Source organism: Eptatretus burgeri, chromosome 7, assembly GCF_056783735.1.
Source record: "Eptatretus burgeri isolate ZD-2024b chromosome 7, Ebu_testis_v1, whole genome shotgun sequence".
Lineage (NCBI taxonomy): Eukaryota > Metazoa > Chordata > Myxini > Myxiniformes > Myxinidae > Eptatretus > Eptatretus burgeri.
In genome coordinates this window covers 78,076,657-78,099,495 of record NC_140967.1, presented here as the reverse complement: position 1 = coordinate 78,099,495, position 22,839 = coordinate 78,076,657, and the positions used below count along the sequence as shown (strand labels likewise).

The window sequence follows — 22,839 nt, the reverse complement described above, 5'->3', positions numbered from 1 at the left end:
AAGATGGAATCATCAGGAGGAACCTGAATAAGTAAAGAGCAAAGATGGAATCATCAGAAGAAACCTGAATAAGTAAAGAACAAAGATGGAATCATCAGGAGGAACCTGAATAAGTAAAGAGCAAAGATGGAATCATCAGGAGGAACCTGAATAAGTAAAGAACAAAGATTGAATCATCAGGAGGAACCTGAATAAGTAAAGAGTGAAGATCAAGTCATCAGGAGGAACCTGAATAAGTAAAGAGCGAAGATCAAGTCATCAGGAGGAACCTGAATAAGTAAAGAGCGAAGATCAAGTCATCAGGAGGAACCTGAATAAGTAAAGAGCGAAAATCGAGTCATCAGGAGGAACCTGAATAAGTAAAGAGCGAAAATCGAGTCATCAGGAGGAACCTGAATAAGTAAAGAGCGAAGATCAAGTCATCAGGAGGAACCTGAATAAGTAAAGAGCGAAAATCGAGTCATCAGGAGGAACCTGAATAAGTAAAGAGTGAAGATCAAGTCATCAGGAGGAACCTGAATAAGTAAACAGTGAAGATCAAGTCATCAGGAGGAACCTGAATAAGTAAACAGTGAAGATCAAGTCATCAGGAGGAACCTGAATAAGTAAAGAGCGAAGATCAAGTCATCAGGAGGAACCTGAATAAGTAAAGAGCGAAAATCGAGTCATCAGGAGGAACCTGAATAAGTAAAGAGCGAAGATCGAGTCATCAGGAGGAATCTGAATAAGTAAAGAGAAAAGATGGAGTCATCAGGAGGAACCTGAATTTATTCTTCTCCTTACTTATTTTTCTATTGTCCAGACTTCACTGCTCTATGTCACCACAGACATACTGCATCAGTTCTCAGCCTGGTATTGGCTTAGTGGTTATGGTGGCAGCTTGGGATCCAAGGATCCTGAGTTTGGAGCCCCATTGGTGACTCAATTAACATCAGGTGGGGTTGATTCAGCCTGTCATCCTTCTGAAGTTGGTGAAATGAGTACCCATGTACTGGTATAGGGGCACAGCATCAGTGGCACAACAGCGCCCCACCAAAATAACGGCTACCCTGGCAGCCAAGCTGTCGTACACAAGAAGACGTTGGTTTGTTAATAATCTTTTATATTATCTAATGTCCCAAAAAGCAAGCACTCTGCCATTCTGATTCTATTTTTGATTTATGTTCGACACTTTCCATCCTCTGTTACAATGGTTCCAATATATGTGTAACTGGAAACTTGTTCCAGAACTTGTCCTTCAGGCCTGACAGTAACTTTTGCACCTGGTGTTTTCTTAAAGACCATAACTTTTGTCTTTTCAGCACTTAAATTCCATCCCGTTGTCTTTGTAAGCCATGTTTATGTTGTCAATCATGAGCTGCTCTTCTTCAGTGTTGGCAATCACTACAGTGACATTCTTGTATTCCATGTGGCAGTTTTCCAGCAGTCGCTCGATGACGGTAAATGTGTGCCTGCAGGAGCACACTCCATTCACTGGGCTCGACTGCAAATTTCTGCTTCAAAGCAAGCATCCTACCACTTGCCAAGCTCTTTATCTTGTCTTGGTTTGTTGTTGTTATTGATAGCAAGACGATGTTTACTGATGTGTGACACTGGGGAGACATGATTCATAAAGTGCTCGATTTTGTTTATTCAAGAATTTGTTGTTTTGCTAATGTTAATGGTAGCTGGTAAACACGTCAACTAATTTGGCTATCTATTATAGATCTTAAGCCCCTGCCCTCGCAAATTCAGAAGTTAAACTACACCTATGATGAGAAGTATAAGGATACAGGTCTATACCGCCTACTGTGAAGCATGATGGAGGCTCTGTTTAGGTTTAGGGATGTATTTATGCCGCTGGTGTTGGTGGTTTGATGATAATTGAAGGAACGTTGAATGAACGAACAACTATAAAGCAGATCATAATTTACCATGGCATCCTGTCAGGAAGGAGGCTAATTGGCCACAACTTTGTTTTCCAGCATGACAATGACCCCAAACACACTACAAACGTCATGAAAACATATTTACAAATAATAACACAGTCAGAAATTGTTCAACTATTAGAATTCCCCCCCCCTTCAAAGTTCCGACCTTAACATCACAGAAGCTTTTATTATTTGGACAGGACGAAAAACGAAAAGCAACCCAAAATCAAAAGATGAATGATGAGAAACATTGCAGAATGCATGGAACAAACTCCCAGTGGAATTTATCCGGAAATTTTGGGAAAGCATTCCAAAACGAATGTTGCACGAAAAAGGTGGTCAGACCAAATATTGAAATTTAATGGATTATTATTGTTGTAAAATACAATTTATTTTTGTTTCTTTCATGAAACTTGATCATTTTAACACCTTTTATTTAATATTTTATCAAAATCTCCCAAATGTGACAATAAAAACTTTTACTTTCAAGGTGGCCGAAGACTTTTGCACGACACTTGATATGAATTTTTTGAAAGAAATTTCAAAGATCTTCTCGAGAACCACTGAACCGATTGATGTGAAACTATCATCAATATATTATTATATTAATACGCTAAGCCATATTTTGTGGACGTATCTCCTTCGAAACTGCCGGACGGATTGTCGCCACTTTCGGCATGCGGGTGCGCTGTGGTCTAATGTACAGCGGAGGCTTTGAGAGATCGCGCCAGATGGACAGGTTTGGGAATTTTTGGCGATTTTTCTAATTTTTACATTCGTTTGCAATACAGAAGGTGCATTTGACACAAAAAATGTAACAAGAAACATTGTAAATAAAGAAATTCTATAAACCACATTGTGAACACTGGATATATTGACGTCCTAACGAAGCCTCATTTTAGAAACTTCGCGCGGAGCGCGGGTTTGGCTAGTAAATCATTAATACGTCACTTTTCAAATGATGTAATCTGTCCCAGAATGCCCGGTACGCATGCACAGAAACCCCTTTGAACAGCGGTCATTGGGGCATGTTGGTCTTTTCATGTAAAGTGACTGGCAATGATAAAGAAGAAGTGACTGAGAATCCAACACCTCTTTTTACCTCCACCATCGAAGGTGAAGGAGGTTATGTTTTCACCCTTTTCTGTCTGATGGTCTCTTTGTCCGTGTGCAGGATATCTCAAAAAGTTGTGTACAGGTTCAGAGTGTGACAATGACGAATTGATTAGATTTTGGTGACGATCCAGATGCGACTATGAGAATTTTTAAAGTGATTCTTCACCATTGAGAGATAGGGCCAAAAACGATAAAAGCACAATATCTCAAAAAGTTGTGGACAGATTCGGACAAAACTTGGTGGATATGTTGGGTGTGTGGCAAGGCCGAATTCATTCAATTTTGGTGAAGATCTCAATACGGATCTGGATACGAGAGTTATTTAATTTTTCAAGTGATTCTTCACCATTTGAGAGATTGTGCCAAAAACGATATAATTCTGTATAGCATGATGTTTTCAAAATGTATTGGGCCCGATATGTTCTCGTGGATCAGGCATTACGTGGCGGAGGTATGCACACCACCGAGTGCCCTTCTAGTTTGTTAATGTTTTCAGCTTATCTGCAATTTAAATTCCAGATAACGTATTGTCATCGCCCACTGTCCGTCCATACGTCTCCTCTTTCGACTTCTCCGGCCAAACCGCTGGGCCTATCTGGCTGAAATTTGGCAGCAATGTTCTTCTCCTGACTGGAAACAGGGATTGCAAAGCTTGTGCTGGTCAAATGATGTTACGTAGGTCAAAATAGCTGACAGTAAATGTCTTCAAAAATCTTCTTCTTCAGATCCATCGGTCAGAATGCTACCTAATTTGGGTTACAACATTAGGCCAGGGTCGGGATGTTAAATTGCTGAAGTCATGCCGATCACATGGCCAGAAGTGTGTCAAAATGGCCAACTTGGTCAATTTTTGGGAAAATCGCATAAATTCCTTCAACAATCTTCTTTTCCAGACCCACCAGTCAAATGCTACCAAATCTGGCTTACAACATCAGAATAGAGTCGTGATGTCAAATTGTAGAGGCCATGCTGATCACATGACCAGAAGTGTGTCAAAATGATGGTCGTACAAATTCCTTCGAAAACCTTATTCTTTTGACCCACCAGTCAGAATGCTACTAAATTTGGGTTGCAACATTAGGTCAGGGTAGGGATCTTAATTAAATTGCAGAAGTCATGCCGATCACGTGACCGGAAGTGTGTCAAAATGGCCGACATTGTCAACTTTTGGGAAAATCGCATTAATTCCTTTAAAAGTCTTCTTCTCCAGACCCACCAGTCAGAATTCTACCAAATTTGGGCTACAACATTAGGACAGGGTCATGATGTTAAATTGTGGAGGTCATGCTGATCACATCACCAGAAGTGTGTCAAAATGGCGGACTTGGTAAATATTGGGGACAATCATGTAAATTCCTTCAAAAACCTTCCTCTCCAAACACACCAGTCAGAATGCTACCAAATTTGGATGACAACATTAGGCCAGGGCCCACATAAGCTACAGGGCCAGTGGTCCTATTTTTTTGTCCTATGGTTGTGTCTTGGATGTTTTCTTATTCTTCTCCTCTTTTTTATTTTATTTCCTCCTCCGCCTAAGGTGGATGGATGATATGTTTTCACCCCTGTCTCTCTGTCTGTTTGTCTGTCTCTGAGCAGGATATCTAAAAAAAGTTATGGATGGATTCAGACGAATTTTGATGGGTAGGTTTGGTGTATGATAAGGACGAATTGATTCAATTTTAGTGAAGATGCAGATCTGGATACAAGAATTTTTTTTTAGTTTTCAAGTGATTCTTCACCATTGAGAGATAGGGGCAAAAAAACCGATATATTGCATGATATCTCAAAAAGTTGTTGATGGATTATGACACAACTTGAAGGATGAGTTGGTTAGGTGACAAGAACAAGCCGATTAGATTTTGGTTAAAGTCTGGAAGCAGATGTGGCCTATCAGTGGGATACAAAATGTAAACTGTTCAGCCTGGCGGAGGTATGCGCTCTTCCTAGTGCCATTTACCGCACTTCAAGGGGGAGTAATGGAGCGGAATCATTTTGCCTTTGGTTTCGTAATATATGAATACGCTTCAGATTTGGTTTATCGGGGGATCTTCCGTTATGGGGTTTCCATGTAAGGGTTTTGGAGAGGTTTTACCATTCCGGTTTACCAAATAATTCACTTGGAATCTGAACATCTCGGACTTCTTTTCTTCCACACTAAAGGAGGAAGTCACTGAAAACACACACACATATCAAGCGTGAAAGGCCTTATCAGCATTCCTATGACATTTTGAAAATCCGGTTTTGTCCAGGGTGCTTCAAGTTTGCGAAGGAAAATTATCTCTGCAAAATTTAACAGCTGAAACGGGCCAATCAAAATCGACTTTTTAAATTGGGAAGTTGATCAATTTTGATTGAGAAAACTGGTACATATTGGGCATAAGCTATAGCAATTATGATTGGATCACTTGTAACCATATCCCGTGAATCCTCCCTGAGCAACCAAAATGGCACGTCGAGCAACCAAGACACTCGTGCCTGGTTTGAGAAAAAAAAAACAGCTTTTTACAGCCTTGTAGTTTTATAAATGTCAAAAAAGCTAAATTTGAAGGTGTCTCATGGTTCCTTTTGCTTCTGCTTGGAATCCTTGATAGTTGCTAGCAACTCTCCTCATCCTACTTATTATTACTCGTACGGGCCCGTAGGGGCGGGCCCATAGGTGAGTGCCAGTATGTGCAGCCCCCTCTCGCCCCCCTCTCGCCCCCCTCTCTCGCCCCCTCTCTCGCCCCCCTCTCTCGCCCCCCTCTCTCGCCCCCCTCTCGCCCCCCTCTCTCGCCCCCTCTCTCGCCCCCTCTCTTGCCCCCCTCTCTCGCCCCCTCTCTCGCCCCCTCTCTCGCCCTCCTCTCTTGCCCCCCTCTCTCTCCCCTCGTCTTGCCCGTCCTCTCTTCCTCCTCCTCTCTCGCCCCCCTCTCCCGCCACCCTCTCTCGCAGATATTGGTCGACAGATAAATGGCCGTAACTTGGGAACCGCTCGTCCGATTAATATCAAACCTCAAAAAGGCACATCCGTGGGTCCCCAGCAATATTCCTGGCAAGTTTCAATCAGATCGGACCGTCAATCGTGCAAAAAATAAATAAATAAATAAATAAAGAAACATTAATTGTGACGTCATAGCACCGTGTGTTGTCATTGGTCGACAGATAAATGGCCGTAACTTAGGAACCGCTCTTCCGATTAATATCAAACCTCGAAAAGGCACATCCGTGGGTCCCCAGCAATATTCCTGGCAAGTTTCAATCAGATTGAACCGTCAATCGTGCAAAAAATAAATAAATAAACAAACATTAATTGTGACGTCATAGCACCGTGTCTTGTCATTGGTTGACAGATAAATGGCCGTAACTTGGGAACTGCTTATCCGATTAATATCGAACCTTGAAAAGGCACATCCGCGGGTCCCCAGCAATATTCCTGGCAAGTTTCAATCAGATCGGACCGTCAATCGTGCAATAAATAAATAAATAAATAAATAAATAAATAAATAAAAATTAATTGTGACGTCATAGCACCGTGTGTTGTCATTGGTCGACAGATAAATGGCCGTAACTTGGGAACTGCTCGTCCGATTAATATCAAACCTCGAAAAGGCACATCCGTGGGTCCCCAGCAATATTCCTGGCAAGTTTCAATCAGATTGGACCGTCAATCGTGCAAAAAATAAATAAATAAATAAATAAACATTAATTGTGACGTCATAGCACCGTGTCTTGTCATTGGTTGACAGATAAATGGCCGTAACTTGGAAACTGCTTATCCAATTAATATCGAACCTTGAAAAGGCACATCCGCGGGTCCCCAGCAATATTCGTGGCAAGTTTCAATCAGATCGGACCGTCAATTGTGCAAAAAATAAATAAATAAACAAACATTAATTGTGATGTCATTCGTGACGTCATATCACTGTGTCTTGTCATTGGTTGACAGATAAATGGCCGTAACTTGGGAACCGCTCGTCCGATTGACATCAAACCTCAAAAAGTCACATCCGCGGGTCCCCAGCAATATTCCTGGCAAGTTTCAATCAGATCGGACCGGCGGTCGTCGAGAAACTGCGGTCACAGACAGACAGACACACACACACATTGCTGGAATTATAGATAGATGATTATTATTATTACGAGCACAGTACCCACCCTCTGGGTGGGTGGGTGTGTTTGCACATTACTTGCTAAAAAAATGTATTGTCTGTGTTTTGAAAGAAGACATAGATGTTTGTGAATAAAAGGTTCTAGATGGTTAAAACTAAAGTGTCTAAAGGTCTAAAGGATATGTTCCAATAGTAGTTTGAGTCTAAAGGATTTAAGGGGTCGAAAGGGTCTAATTCGAAAGGATGTAAATGTCTAAGGGGTGCAAAGGCGTCTAAAGGGATCTGAAGTCTCTATAAAGGTCTGAGGGGTCTCAGCAGTCGAAAGGTTTTAAAGGTATGTTCCAATAGTATGCAATTCATAGACATAGTCACGGTCACGGTGCAACTGACCTTCAAACAGTACGTAATTCAGAGACATCTAGTTTTGTGGATTGACACGCTGGACATACACTTGCTCCATTATGTATCGATTATTATTACAATCGACCGAAAACAGGGTACATAGTACAGGCATTTTATGAAAAATAAAGAGCAAGTCAAGCCAAAATTGCAACAGCAAATTTCACAATTGTTTTACACAGATTTATGTGTCTTATATAACATATAAAAAGGTCTTAAGCAATCCAAGTTGCAGAAAATATTTAAAATGTGTATTATTTGACACCACCCAAGGCATCACTTTTCAATACATTTTATACAATGCCAAAGCATATGTCGAGCGAAAATTTCATTGCAAATGACACATTTATGTCAATCATCATTATAAACTACGCAGTTAAAGCTGTGCATTGTATCAGTGACCCCTCCCTTTCCTCCTCAACACCCTACCCCACATCACCCCAACCCCTCATGCGTTTAAGGATTTTTCTCTTGTAGAAATCATTTTGCATATTCAGCCACATCTTCGTCTTCACGCATGCAGAGTGTGTTGAATTCGTACATCCAGACCCTCTAAAAGTGACACAAGCAGCAGAACACTCTATGTCATGCCTCCTGCATGTACACCTCATACTTGTGCAATCTGTCTGGCAGTTACATCTGATCAAATGAAGGAGTTCTTCAGGAACTAGTGCCAAGTCAGTCTGCACTGGAGCAAGTCTTCCATCACTCTCCATCCATCCCCACACTTCTGGCTGAATGGCATTTCCATTTCCCTTCCACTGTTGCATCTGGTAGTAGACGCGAAGACTGTGGTATTTTGCTGCTACTGATGTTGGGGGCAGACTTCGTGGGGGCAGACAGAAGTTCTGGGAGCAACCTTCTCGCAAAAATGCTTGTATCGCAGTAAGTTCAGGTCTTCTGTGGGTTTCGAGTCATATAGACACATTCTCTCCGGTGGTTACAACATCATGAGTTGAAGCTGATTGTGTGTCAAATACATTGGCTTACTCACAGAAGTTGCTGCTGCAGTTAAATTTCTTGAGGGAAGCTCCCTGTCCTATGCCATGTATGTGGGGGGGGGGGGGGTAGTGTGACATCCGAGAAGAGCATGTAGGAGGACAATGTTGGTGCACAGATCAAGGCATAGTTTCTGCTTGACAGCCTTCACGTTCCATATACGTGCTTTCTTCATGTCATTCTTTGGCTCAGGTCATTCAAACAGGTGACTGTTTTGAGGCTGGTGTGGTAAATCAATAGCATTATCAGATCTGTATCATTACCTACCAGTACAGCGTTGGTCATGGTCGCTGAATCTATGGCTTTCCGTGCACTGAGGAGATCAGCATCGCCAGAAACGTGATGCGTCTTGCAGTTCACATTCTGTAACTTGTCACTAAGCATCTTGAGAAACCACTGCTTGTTTGTTTTGTTGGCCAGGAATTGGTCCTTCATCGTAAAGCACATGTCCTCATTGAATGTCACAGTTGCTCCAGCACATCCTTTTTACTTGTCTCTGGTGTCATGTCCTTTGTGGATATACAGTGGGGAGAACAAGTATTTGATACACTGCCGATTTTGCAGGTTTTCCCACTTACAAAGCACGTAGAAGTCTGTAATTTTTATCATAGGTACACTTCAACTGTGAAAGACGGAATCTAAAACAAAGATCCTGAAAATCACATTGTATGATTTTTAAATAATTAATTTGCATTTTATTGCATGAAATAAGTATTTGATACATCAGAAAAACAGAACTTAATATTTGGTACAGAAACCTTTGTTTGCAATTACAGATATCAGATGTTTCCTGTAGTTCTTAACCAGGTTTGCACAGACTGCAGCAGGGATTTTGGCCCACTCCTCCACACAGATCTTCTCCAGATCCTTCAGGTTTCGGGGCTGTCGCTGGGCAACACAGACTTTCAGCTCCCTCCAAAGATTTTCTATTGGGTTCAGGTCTGGAGACTGGCGAGGCCACTCCAGGACCTTGAGATGCTTCTTACGGAGCCACTCCTTAGTTGCCCTGGCTGTGTGTTTCGGGTCGTTGTCATGCTGGAAGACCCAGCCACGCCCCATCTTCAATGCTCTTGTTGAGCGAAGGAGGTTGTTGGCCAAGATCTCGCGATACATGGCCCCATCCATCCTCCTCTCAATACGGTGCAGTCGTCCTGTCCCCTTTGCAGAAAAGCATCCCCAAAGAATGATGTTTCCACCTCCATGCTTCACAGTTGGGATGGTGTTCTTGGGGTTGTACTCATCCTTCTTCTTCCTCCAAACACGGCGAGTGGAGTTGAAACCAAAAAGCTCTATTTTGGTCTCATCAGACCACATGACCTTCTCCCATTCCTCCTCTGGATCATTCAGATGGTCATTGGCAAACTTCAGATGGGCCTGGACATGCACTGGCTTGAGCAGAGGGACCTTGCGTGTGCTGCAGGATTTTAATCCATGACGGCGTAGTGTGTTACTTATGGTTTTCTTTGATACTGTGGTCCCAGCTCTCTTCAGGTCATTGACCAGTTCCTGCCATGTAGTTCTGGGCTGATCCCTCACCTTTCTCATGATCATTGAGGCTCCACGAGGTGAGATCTTGCATGGAGCCCCAGACCGAGGGAGATTGACTGTTATCATGAACTTCTTCCATTTTCTAATAATTGCGCCAACAGTTGTTGCCTTCTCACCAAGCTGCTTGCCTATTGTCCTGTAGCCCATCCCAGCCTTGTGCAAGTCTACAATTTTGTCCCTGATGTCGTTAGACAGCTCTCTGGTCTTGCGCATTGTGGAGAGGTTGGAGTCTGATTGATTGAGTGTGGACAGCTGTCTTTTATGCAGGTAACGAGTTCAAACAGGTGCAGTTAATACAGGTAATTAGTGGAGAATGGGAGGGCTTCTTAAAGACAAAACTAACAGGTCTGTGAGAGCCGGAATTCTTACTGGTTGGTAGGTGATCAAATACTTATTTCATGCAATAAAATGCAAATTAATTATTTAAAAATCATACAATGTGATTTTCAGGATCTTTGTTTTAGATTCCGTCTTTCACAGTTGAAGTGTACCTATGATAAAAATTACAGACCTCTACGTGCTTTGTAAGTGGGAAAACCTGCAAAATCGGCAGTGTATCAAATACTTGTTCTCCCCACTGTACCTTCATACCCATCGGACACCACAATGGCTTTTCCATACTTTTTTTTTGCATAGTTCGTGTACTGAGCACATATCTCTTTGTATGTAGATCCACATGTCCACAGGAGGTGGTGAAGTAATGCCCCACCATCCAATAAGTGCGAGACTTTGCCTGTTATTCCTGGAATGTGAGGTGCCATGAGAGACCAGATTGCATCTGCCAGGACTGGCTTCTGTGGTTCTTGGAGTAGTCATGCGGAATCAAACAAGGCTGGAGGATGGCTGCACAATTCAAATCGGAAAACTGATTCCAGGTCATTTGAATTTTTTGTGGCAAGTATCAATCGCTGGAAAAGTAGTTGAGGAGATTTTGTGCTGAATGTGACGGCCTAATCCTTCTTCTTGAATGTGAACTCAGCAGCAATTTTCCATTTATATTGGTCAGGATGGTGTTTCCAATGGCTTTCAATGTGTCAACATTGACAGTGTTGTGTGTATGTACGCCTGTGGAGATATTACGCAAGTTTCGATCAGAGCTGAAGGGGTTTCTCTCCTGCAAGTAGCTAAGAACTGTGTGCGTGTCTTTCATATGTCATGCTTGTCTCGCCTGTGTCAGGTCCTTGTTCTGCTCCCCTGTATTGTTGTTCACTCCTATTAGCTCCTGCATGGCATTATTGACTTCTGAGCAAGCTGGCGTGGAAAGCAACCATGTAAAATGTTGTTGTTCTGTCATTCCTCACCCTCTCGTGAGTCCACCACTGGTTTTCATACTTCTCATCAGTACCTGCTCTATGATTAGATCTGAGGACAGGCCAGCTCATAGACGATCACTTATTCTGATAACATGGTAGCCTTGTTCAAAGTGTCGATAAACATGTGGACGTTCCACCTGAAGCGTAAATCCACTTAAATATGCTCAAAGAAAAATGTGTTAAAATTAATTTTATTTGAAAAACCAAATTTGAAAAATAAATTTCAGCACTTTCCTCGACTTTTACTTCTTAAAAGTTTTGATATGTTGTCAATGACACCTTTATGAATAAACGTTTTCTGTTGCAATTTTGGTTAGGTTATGTCATATATTGCCTGTACTCGTATTAAAGAAGGTAGGAATAGTTCAGATGGAAAGAATAGCTGATGCAGACCAGCAGGTACATGGTACAAAATGGACGTAATACACAGACTTGTAATATGGAAGATTCATGTGCTACAGGCCAATAACCTCATGGGTTTTGTCTTCTTAAAAATACCTCTCCTGAGCTGAAGTACAAATTAACAAAAAAACATTTGTGATTTTATTCACATTAATTTTTCAGAATGATTTGTTGGCACAATTCAGATTATAGTGGTCAACTTATTCTTTTTTTTTACCTGTGATATGTCCCAGGTATACAAGAGTTCTGCCTGTTGTTATTGAGGTTCTTGTTTGGGGTCGATTTTTGAAATGTGCATCCATTGGTCAGACAGCTGCTGGACCACATCCACATCTGTCGCTTGACTCCACCCACTATGGCACCCAGATGATATTATATGGTGGGCCTAACACCTTAGGCTTATAGCCCTCTGCTGATTATATGATTCCTTAGGACTGTAGGCCCCCGACCAGGTCCTGCACGATGAGGGACCCCGAAAATAATCTAATAATATGTCAAATAAAAGTTATTAGTAAGGTTTAATCGAGCCTGTATACGCACCTCCCTAAAAAAAAATAGGGTGACAATTTTTGAACAGCCCCATATTGGGGTTTAACAATCCGTGACCATGTGACAAATCAGCTCACTCTAATATAACCGTGGTGGAGGCTGACATGGATGAGACGTGTCAAATTAATATTTTATTAGTGCATTAAATGTGTGTTTCCCAATCGGCCCGTTATCAGATTTTTAAAGCCAATTCCCTTGCTCTCAATGGCGAGGTCTAGTAGCTCGAATGACCAGTTGTAGCTTTTTTATGAGAGAGAGACAGACAGACAGACAGACAGACAGATGATAAAATTGAGGTAGACAGATATAAAGGTAAATCCTTTGTTCGGAATCACTATGAATGTTTATCTATCTGATCTTATTCTTTCACATGGGAACATGATATAGACACAGCACAAGGTTAATGAGACAGATTAGAGAATGTAATCTGATCTGTGGGCAATCATTCTTTTTTTTTATTCTCAGACCCAGCTTAAACCACATAGACATGTGGGACATAAGCAAGGATGAGGGAGTTGAGTGGACATAGAAAGCGATATATACATCTATTTTGTGTCACAGGTTGTGACCACAGTGCGTTCATTTTTGTTTTTACATGTTAAGGGAGGGGAAGCAAATTTGTTCCACTGTCAAAATGCTTAATGGTGTGTGTTATGGTTGTTGATGGTGGTCGCAGCGAAGTGCCATTCCCATTGGTTCAAGCTTTCAGGGGGAGGGAGGTGAAAAGGTTTGACACATACATAATTGTACATACTGGGGAAGAAGAAGGTAGTGGGAAAAGGTATATGGAGGGAGCAGAAGTAATTATTTCGACATAGTTGCTTAATGCAATACATATATACAGAAGGCAATGTAAGATGATGCTCTGCAGCAATGGTACCTTTATTTGAAGCTTGTCTACTTGTAAACTATTTAGAAAGGCCAGCAATAATATGCATGCAATAAATATATTTTTCATTTAATTCAAAGACAAGTGACACGTTTTGTCAAAAAATAATTTGTAGTTGCATGTTGCACATTATATTAATACAATGGGAATGTTACCGGATTTGCTCCTCATTCCCACATGCCTGGTGTTGGCTTCATGGTTAGGGTGGCAGGCTTTGGATCCTTGGGTCCTGAGTTCAAATCCCGCTCAGTTGTTGAATTCATACCAGGTGGGGTTAACTCGGCCTGTCATCCTTCGGAGGTCGGCAAAATGAGTGTCAGCATGCTGGTATACTGTGTCGGAGTGGCAACCCATCCAAGATTGTGCCCAATAACCAAGGAGACTTCTTAGACAGCACCAACGCTCTGCACAGAGTATGGTCACAATCTCCTTCTCCTCCTCCTTCCCATGGTGTATCAGTTGTATAACTGCATAGTCTTAATAATGTTAGTCAGATGGAAACGTTCCCCTGAGTTGGCAGTTTGGCTCACCTTGGGATCTGTAACGCTGCAGAATGAAATACAGATTACTGCAAATAGGCTCCAACTGAATTTCATTTTTGATTTAAAAGCACAGTTGCTTTAATTTTGCCTTTCTTTGAGTTGCGGGAGTAAAAATGAAATCCAACTTTTGGATTTTTGTTAATGGTGGCACATTAAATATACATTGTTCTGAGAATTTAATATATTAAACTCGGAAGCTAAATATTTCTTTAAAAAAATAAAACAACTTGCTGATACACAGAGCCACAGTAATGGACTTTGCAAAACTATTTGGCTGATGAGCTAAGCTGAGCTAAGTAAACACGTCTTGCATTTCACAGGAGTAAAGTCGCCAGAATGTGCATTACTATGTTATTTAACCAAGCTTTGTAAAGGCAAATAAATATACACTTTAAGTTTATATACAATTGATTGTACACTTTGCAGTCACAACAATAATTATAAGAAATATATTCCTTTAAAGTTGATTAGAATTCATTTCAGGAATTTAGATTCACACACATTTATCGATTATATATTCTCCATTAAGCTTTTACTTATTTGATCATTGGATGGACAATGTATTGAATGGACAATGCATCACAATAATAATGGCTTTTATTAATAACGTGTTAATTAATTAATGACTGTGAAATTGTGAGTCTTGCAGTTGTGTACGGCAAGGGTGGCATCTCGTGCCAAGCCTCGTGCATTACATTGAGATCGCCCAAACCACACGTCTCAAACTTTCCTTACCGTTTGAGATTCGTCTGTAGAATTATAAATGCTTTATAATATGAATACAAGTCTCTAATTATCTGCTAAAAAAAAGAGGTCAAGAGTGTTTATTGTACAAGCAAGCCTCTTTAGAGATGTTTTGTTTAATCCCTGTATAACAATGAAAATTTAGCAAAATCATCATGAGGTTTATCATTGTAATGATAAATATGTTGAAAGAAATTTCCACGAACATTTCTGACGAAATATGTTGACAATATATCACTTCAAAACGTATAAATATGGATTCTGTGCAGCTGAAAAAGTTTTTCTTGCTCAAGGATAATTTAATGCAAGCTATAGACTTCTGTCTGTGTTTTGCTTTTGCTATGCTCACAACAAATGATCTGAATTCCGAAACTGAGGAGTTTATTCGATCTGAGGAAATAAGTTTCACTACACGGGGAAGTAAATTCGGCTCTCCAGTTCCATGAAAAAGGGCTTCAAAGTTCGGATTCCCATTTCAAATGCTATTTAACTCTCAATAAATGAGGATTCCTATTATCATTAATTATTTTGTTGAAAACTGCCATTAACACCAAAGGTGCATGAACCATGAAAGTTAACTTCAATGAAATCATCTCAATTTGGTCCTGCATGTGGGATGGCCTGGTTTACTTCTCAAGGACTCTTTATAACCACTCTGTTTTTAAGTCAGGCCAATTTATTCAAGAGTAGTTTTTTTTTTAACTTTGCTCAACTTTTCTTTAAATCAAAAATTTATTTAACTGAGAGTTTGACAATGATGTGATTCCCTTGCCAAACTGAACCTTGACTTGACTGAAAAGCTCTGATCTTACACAGGGCAATGCGACTTGTTTTAAGTGTCGTTTAAGGTGAAACTGTACCTTTTTTGTTTCAGGCACTTCAATAATCAATCCTGTGTTGGAGAAAGTTGTTTCAAAATGTGTGAACATTCTGTTACGACCATGGTGTACTCTTTATTTTGGAAGTTTCTTTTTCTGCTGGTATCATGCATGACTGTACGCACAGAAACAGCATTCATGGTTGCACTTTGCAAAAACATGTTTTTTTTGTAAAAGCAAAACATTTAAATATAAAGATAAACTATCATGCAATTGGATGACAGCTGCTCATGATGAAGTATTTCATCTGAGTCGACCCGTGAATTTGTTATGAACGATGCACTGATTGATGCAAAGCTCTTAATAAACTGATTGCTCTGACTTTCAGACATTATGCATGTTGCAAATTTTGAGCTTGTTCAACCATAACACAGAAAATGGCACAACAACGCAGTATAAATACATGTCGGCGATTGACGTGTCAACATTATTTGCAGAGATTTCAATAATCTTTCTGCAAACATCTCCAAGGAATTTGGATTTGATTTGAAGGCAGTGCAGCGCAAATTACTTTTTCGTTTTCAATCGATGAAAGTAAGAAAAACCCTTTTGCCTCTTACAACACAGTGTGTCAATGTTTTGTTGGGGATCTAGGGTGTGACAGAATGGCACAGATGTCGTGCATTTACGTTTGAGTTGTCTGATTGAGGTTTGATTCCCAACCCAACTAAAACCTGTTGGATTGTTGCTTGACAAACAGCCCTGCATTGTTGCATCCATAAGTGCACTGTCCCTCAAATGGATGTTAAATGGAGATTCCTCTGCTAGCATGAGTTGGTCAATGTTAAAGATCCTACAGTGACTTTCAATGAAGAATAGGTGACTTTTCACTGCCACCCTGAAGAAAATCAGAATTCCTGTCCAAATCAATTCCAGTCAAACTTCAGACCTGGTCATTTGGATTGTGAAAGGCATGGACTAATCTAACATGCCCGAGGAGCCAGCAGCTTACAAGTACTGCACTATGGAATGACTTTATGACAGACTTATCTGTGACGTCATGCTGCATCCTGCTCTGTGGGTTTGTCGTCTGGTGAGAGAGTTTGCTGCAGACTTTGACCTTCTAACTAACAGCATAATAGTATATATTTAGTGTGGATGTCAATGTTGATGCATGGCCATACATAGTGCACACTAATCTAACTTACCAAACTGCGTCAATTCGGTAGTGATGTTCTGGGTGTCAAATTGCGTTTCGACTTGTGTAAACCACAGCTGCGGGTCCTTGACCAGAATGGTGGAAGTTTATCCAAACCGTTGCCACAGATGAAGTTGTTTGAGAGACCATGAAAGGCGCGAATGCCTGGCTGTTCCCGGGATCACATCGGGTATCATTTGCATCACATCGGGATCATCAATTTAGCGTGGAAGAAAAAGACGTCCGATGCATTCGAAATCTGTGTCGATCCTTTATCCCAATGTGACTAACCAAATCTGGTGAGAGAGAGGAATCCATGTCGATCCTTTATCCCAACGTGAGCCTGGTGTTGGCTTAGAGGTTAGGGTGGTGGCCTGGGATCCTAGGGTCCTGAGTTTAAGCCCCGTTGGCCGCTGAATTAATATACAGCAGGAAGTTGACTCAGCCTGTCATCCTTCCTAGGTCGGCAAAATGAGTACCAGTGTACTGGTAAAGGGGACACTGCATCAGCGGCATGGCCGTGTCCCAACCAATGATGCAACCAGCAGCCACACAGAGAGAGAGAGAGAGAGAGGAGAGAGAGGAGAGAGAGAGAGAGAGAGAGAGAGAGAGAGAGAGAGAGAGAGAGAGAGAGAGAGAGAGAGAGAGAGAGAGAGAGAGAGAGAGATATATATATATATATATATATATATATATATATATATATATATATATATATATATATATATATATATACACACATGTCGAGATCCATCCCAACATGACCAACCAAATACCCTCCCGTCACTTCCTGTTGCACCTGGTACCAAAAACCTGAGATCAACCCGAGATCAAGTATATTTTAATACATTACCACATGAAAGGCAAAACGATGCCGCTACAGATATATATATATATATATATATATATATATATATATATATATATATATATATATATATATATATATATATATATATATATATATATATATACCCACATATGGAAATGCTGAAACATGTGCAGCTCAGGAATCATAATAAATTAGAGAGAAAGTACACTGAGCATGAAAAGGAGAAAAAAAACCTTTGATTGGGCCTGACGTTTCGGGAACTGTGTCGCTTCTGTCGTCAGAGACAGTTATGAAAACGGTTTACATTTCAAAATTCAGTTTGTATTATTGTCTTGTGTCCACGTTTCTGAGTGCCTGATTGATTGTCATTCCACCAGTGCCTTTGAGGATGAGTTGAGGGGATGGAACAGAAATTTTGAACAGTGTGTTGCCTTCTGGATTGGAGCCTGTGTCCTGACTCTTGAGTGGTTGTTGTCGTGGGCCTGCAATGTTTGTGTAGGTGTCTGCATAGGTAAGTTGGGTTGAGGTCAACATGCCTGTTGATCAAGCGGTCATCAGACCACCATGCCTCATTAACCTCGCGGCTTGCCTTGGAGGGGGCCTTCTCCTTCGCTAGTGCTCTCTCGGTGACGGCATGCTCCTTTGCTTGTGTTTACTTTCCGCTGCTGGTCGTGGAGCACTGCGGTGATCTTGGCCGGGAGGCAAATGAACAAGCCCTTCAAGCTGCATTCCTCGGAACATTTTGGTGCCCACACCATGCACGAGCAACGTCCACTGGTGTGAGAGGTTCTTTTGCGTCCCATCTATCTCTCTCCATCTGTAATGTCACCCATATGAGTACGTAAGGCTTCAATAATTAAGGTGTCATGATTCTGTGCTCACAGGGAATTTATTCGTGTTCACCGGATTCAGTTATTGATCATTGCTCGTGGCCATGCTCTTTTATCTCCCCCACCTCAATTTATGTACCATATAAAACACAATGTGTGTTTGTGTATGTGTGTTTTTGTCTGTCCCTTCAAAAGGACGATTGAAGAAAGGTTATCTTAAAAAGGCCAATTTTTTTAACACGACTGTGTGTTCACTACATTATATTTTTGTCAGGATAAAAAAGCTCAAATACATTTTCCATGAAAGAGTAATTACTTCTCTTCTTTTGGAAATGTAGACGGTGACTCGCAACCAGGCTTCAATGGCGGTGTACAGAAGCGTTTTAAAAATAACAATAATATAAGGCGCAGGGATGTGAAATTCGCTGCACGTGATGTGTAACGCATGCAGAGTAAAACGAGTGCTCATTTACATACATGTGATGTCTAACACGTAAATAAAGAAGATACAAGCACCCCGACCCCTACCCCCACCCTTTCTCTTTTACATTTGTATTATAAATTACATTCACAGGAGAAGCTCGGGCCCCTCAACGAACCCCGGGCCCCGAGGCAGTCACCTCCCCTGACCTCCCCTCTCAACACCACTGAATATATAGTGTGGTTCTTGGAAGTATAATGAAGACGATTTGTGTTCAACAGTATTCAAGTATGTGATTCAATTTAAACGAAAGCTTAAAGAGGTTTAAAGGTAGAGAACATTGTACTTTACGGTACTTCTACATATCGACGGTCCCCTGTGCCAGTGCGCATGCGCAGCCTGAGCCGGAGCCAGGGATGTTGTGGGTGTTTCAACCTGTTCAATACTTGTTTGATTATTGTCGTTCCACGCTAATAAAGTGGTCGAACAAATTGAACTCTGTTCTTATTTATAATCAAACAACTTGATGCAGTCGAGTAAAGATCGTCGGTGCTGAGGAGGACACGACTGGGTGAAAACGGACCACGAGAACGTCGACAGTGAGTTTGGATTTCTCGGGTTCTGTACCCAATCTTCGCCCCCAGGACACTGTACACACGTGTGCATCACCGAAAATAGAACGTTTACTCCAGAATAACTGTTCCTATGGCGCCGGTGGAAGCAGAGTGCCCGATCGAGGGTTGTGACTATATGGCTACACACGCAGAGGCGGCAGTGGTGGCGGCCATGTTGAGTATACACGCCACTGTGCACGTCGCCGCCCCCAGGGCGGCGAGCTCGAATGCCAAGATGGAGAAACTCAAGCGTCCCTCCATAGCACTGGCCGGAACGGGCGAGGCCTGGTCGTACTTCATAACCCGCTGGGGCGAATACAAAACAGGTACTAAGCTTGTCGGACCCGACATAGTCGCGCAGCTACTGGAGTGCTGTGAGGAGGAGCTGAGAAAGGACCTCACTCGCGCGGCGGGTAGGAGCCTCGTGGGCAGCGATGAAGAAGACGTCCTCGCCGCCATGAAGGCGCTCGCCGTCCGGACGGAGAACACGATGGTAGCTCGAGTGGCCCTGTCTAACATGCGGCAGGGACACGAGGAGCCCGTCCGGTCGTTCCACGCCCGCATCAAGGGGCAGGCGGACACGTGCAAGTATGAAATGAAGTGCACCAAGGCGGGGTGCGATCAGGTCAACGACTTCACTGAAGAGATAATGCGCAACGTGGTTGCCCGTGGCATCGCGGACCAAGCAATACAACTTGACCTACTCGGTGAGAAGAACCAGGACATGCCATTAAAGGACATGATAGAGTATATCGAGGCCAAAGAGTCTGGAAAACGCTCGGCATCGCGCCTGCTTGACACTCAGAGCACGGACGCGATCAGTAGTTCGTATCGGCGGGGAAAGCAACAGGACGTCCGCGCCAGAGTAGGAGCCAGGCCGGAAAAACGGAAGGCCAAGCCCGAAGGAGTATGCATCTACTGCGGCGAGGTGGGCCACGGCAAAACGCCTCAATGGTGCGCCAGACGCCGAGTGCCCCGGATACGGTAAAAAGTGCCGGAAGTGTGACCGCCAGAATCACCTCGACAAGGCGTGCCTGGGCGGCCGATCGGCAAGACCCCCATCTAAGGAGACCGACGGGATGTACGACGAGCAGACGGCAGCCTTCGTCGAGCTATGCACGGTCACCATGGCCAGCACAGAGGATGAAATACGCACGCTTCCCCTCGCTCACCACCTGTACGATGATATGTGCGATAAGTGGATGAAACGCATATCCGACCCGCAGCCATACGTCAACCTCACTCTCACCAACAAGCGCGAGGATTACAAAGCGCTGGGTTTTAACCTCCTGAAACACACCCGCGCGGTAACACTACCCGCTATGGCAGACACGGGGTGCCAGAGCTGCCTTATCGGCATTAAAGTCGTCCAACAAATGGGCCTGAGTACTGAGGACCTCATACCTGTATCCATGACCATGAAGGCCGCAAACAACAAAGGAACTCGTATCCTCGGAGCCGTGGTAGTCAGATTCGCCGGTAACAGTGACGACGCTCGGAGATTGGAGACGCGCCAAATCGCGTACGTGACGGACTCTTCAGACCGCATATTCCTCTCCCGCGCGGCCTGCATGGACCTGAGAATGATCTCGGACAGATTCCCGACACTCGGAGAGGTGAATCTGACGACCTCGGAATTGTGCGACTGCCCGCGACGCGCGGAGCCGCCGACCAAGCCGACCGCACTCCCCATGCCAGCGACCGAGGCCAACAGAGAGGCACTACAGTCACATTTACTCAGGATGTATGCTCAGAGCACATTCAACACGTGCCCACACCAGCCACTACCGAGAATGACCAGCCCGCCACTACGTCTTATGCTCAGTGAGAACGCGACACCGGTTGCCCACCACACTCCCATCTCCGTGGCCATACATTGGCAAGATGAGGTAAAAGCAGGCCTTGACCAGGATGTTCGGCTCGGCGTGTTGGAGGAAGTACCCGTCGGCACGCCGGTGACATGGTGTCACCGCATGGTAATTTGCGCGAAAAAGAATGGCAAGCCGCGACGCACCATCGACTTTCAGGCCTTGAACAAGCATGCGTTCCGCGAGACCCACCACACCCGTTCCACCAGGCGAGACGCGTACCTAACGGGAAGCTCAAGACAGTATTCGACGCATGGAACGGTTACCATAGCGTCCGCCTACACGAGGACGACCGCCACAAGACGACCTTCATCACTCCATGGGGGCACTACCGGTACCTATCTGCCCCACAAGGGTATATGGCATCGGGGGACGGTTACTCACGACGATACGATGAGATCGTTGCGGACATTGGTAACAAGACCAAGTGCGTAGATGACACGCTACTATGGTCAGACACGATTGAGGGGAGCTACTTCCAGGCGGTCCAATGGCTGGACATATGCGGCCGGAATGGAATCATCCTCAACCCGGAGAAGTTTGTCTTCAGCGCACCCACGGTGGACTTCGCGGGCTTCACCATCACCATGACCGACGTGCGACCGTGCAGCCGCTACCTGGAAGCAATCCACGATTTCCCACAACCGCGTAACATCACCGACGTCAGATCGTGGTTCGGGCTTGTCAACCAGGTGGCATACGCCTTTGGTATGGCCGAACGAATGCAGCCATTCCGGAAGCTCCTGAAAAGTGGAGAACGCTTCCAATGGTCCATGGAGTTAGAGGACATATTCCGCGAGTCGAAAGACGTGATCATACAAGAAATCGAACATGGTGTCCGCATATTTGACAAAACGAAGCCAACATGCATCGCCACGGACTGGTCGAAGGAGGGAATCGGATTCTGGTTGCTTCAAAAGCACTGCCGATGCGTACCAGTTAGACCATTCTGCTGCACTGATGGATGGAAAATAACCCTGGTCGGCAGCAGATTTACACACGCGGCAGAATCCAGATACGCGCCCATAGAGGGCGAGGCTCTCGCAGTCGCGGACGCCTTGGACAAGGCGCGCTACTTCGTACTGGGCTGCGAGAACCTGATCGTTGCGGTAGACCACAAACCACTGCTGAAACTCCTTTCGGACAGAGCACTTGACGACATACCCAACCCCCGCCTCAGGAACCTCAAGGAGAAGACCCTGCGTTATCGCTTCCGCATCATACATATCCCGGGCATGAAGAACAAGGTGGCAGATGCCATGTCGCGCAGGCCGGTCGGCACTACGCGACCTCCACTCATGAACCTTCCAGATGACAATGCCACCATAGCGACCCACCTTCAACCAAGCACGCACACCGACGTCCTGTCTCTCCTATGCCAAACTGAGCTGGAATATGACGACGTCGAGGAGGACAACCTGGCATGGTGCGCCGCGGGCCTCGAATCATTGCGATCAGTAACATGGGATCGCGTCAGGGAAGCCACCAGCAGCGATGGCGATATGCACATATTGGAGGGAATGACAATGAACGGCATCCCCGACTCAAAAATCGAGATGCCAGAGACAATTCGCGACTATCACCAGTACCGCGAGAACATTACATCGACAGATGGAGTGATCCTATACAAGGACCGAGTAGTCATACCACCCTCACTCCGCGGCGATGTGCTGAGCGCCCTACACGCTGCCCACCAGGGCGTATCAATGATGACCGCCCGCGCAGAATCCTCTGTATTCTGGCCAGGCATGTCGGCTGACAT

The 22,839-nt window shown here is 43.7% G+C and overlaps 1 protein-coding gene across 1 annotated transcript in view; it reads left to right on the top strand.

The window, feature by feature from the left end:
• LOC147023597 (uncharacterized) overlaps positions 1 to 20,197 on the top strand; it is a 43,642-nt gene extending 23,445 nt beyond the window's left edge. The window contains exon 6 of the mRNA XM_085890348.1: positions 17,722 to 20,197. Within this exon, the coding sequence (XP_085746474.1) occupies positions 19,301 to 20,197 (897 nt within the window). The 5' untranslated portion in view covers positions 17,722 to 19,300. The remainder of the gene's footprint in view (positions 1 to 17,721) is intronic.
• Positions 20,198 to 22,839: the final 2,642 nt, after the last annotated feature.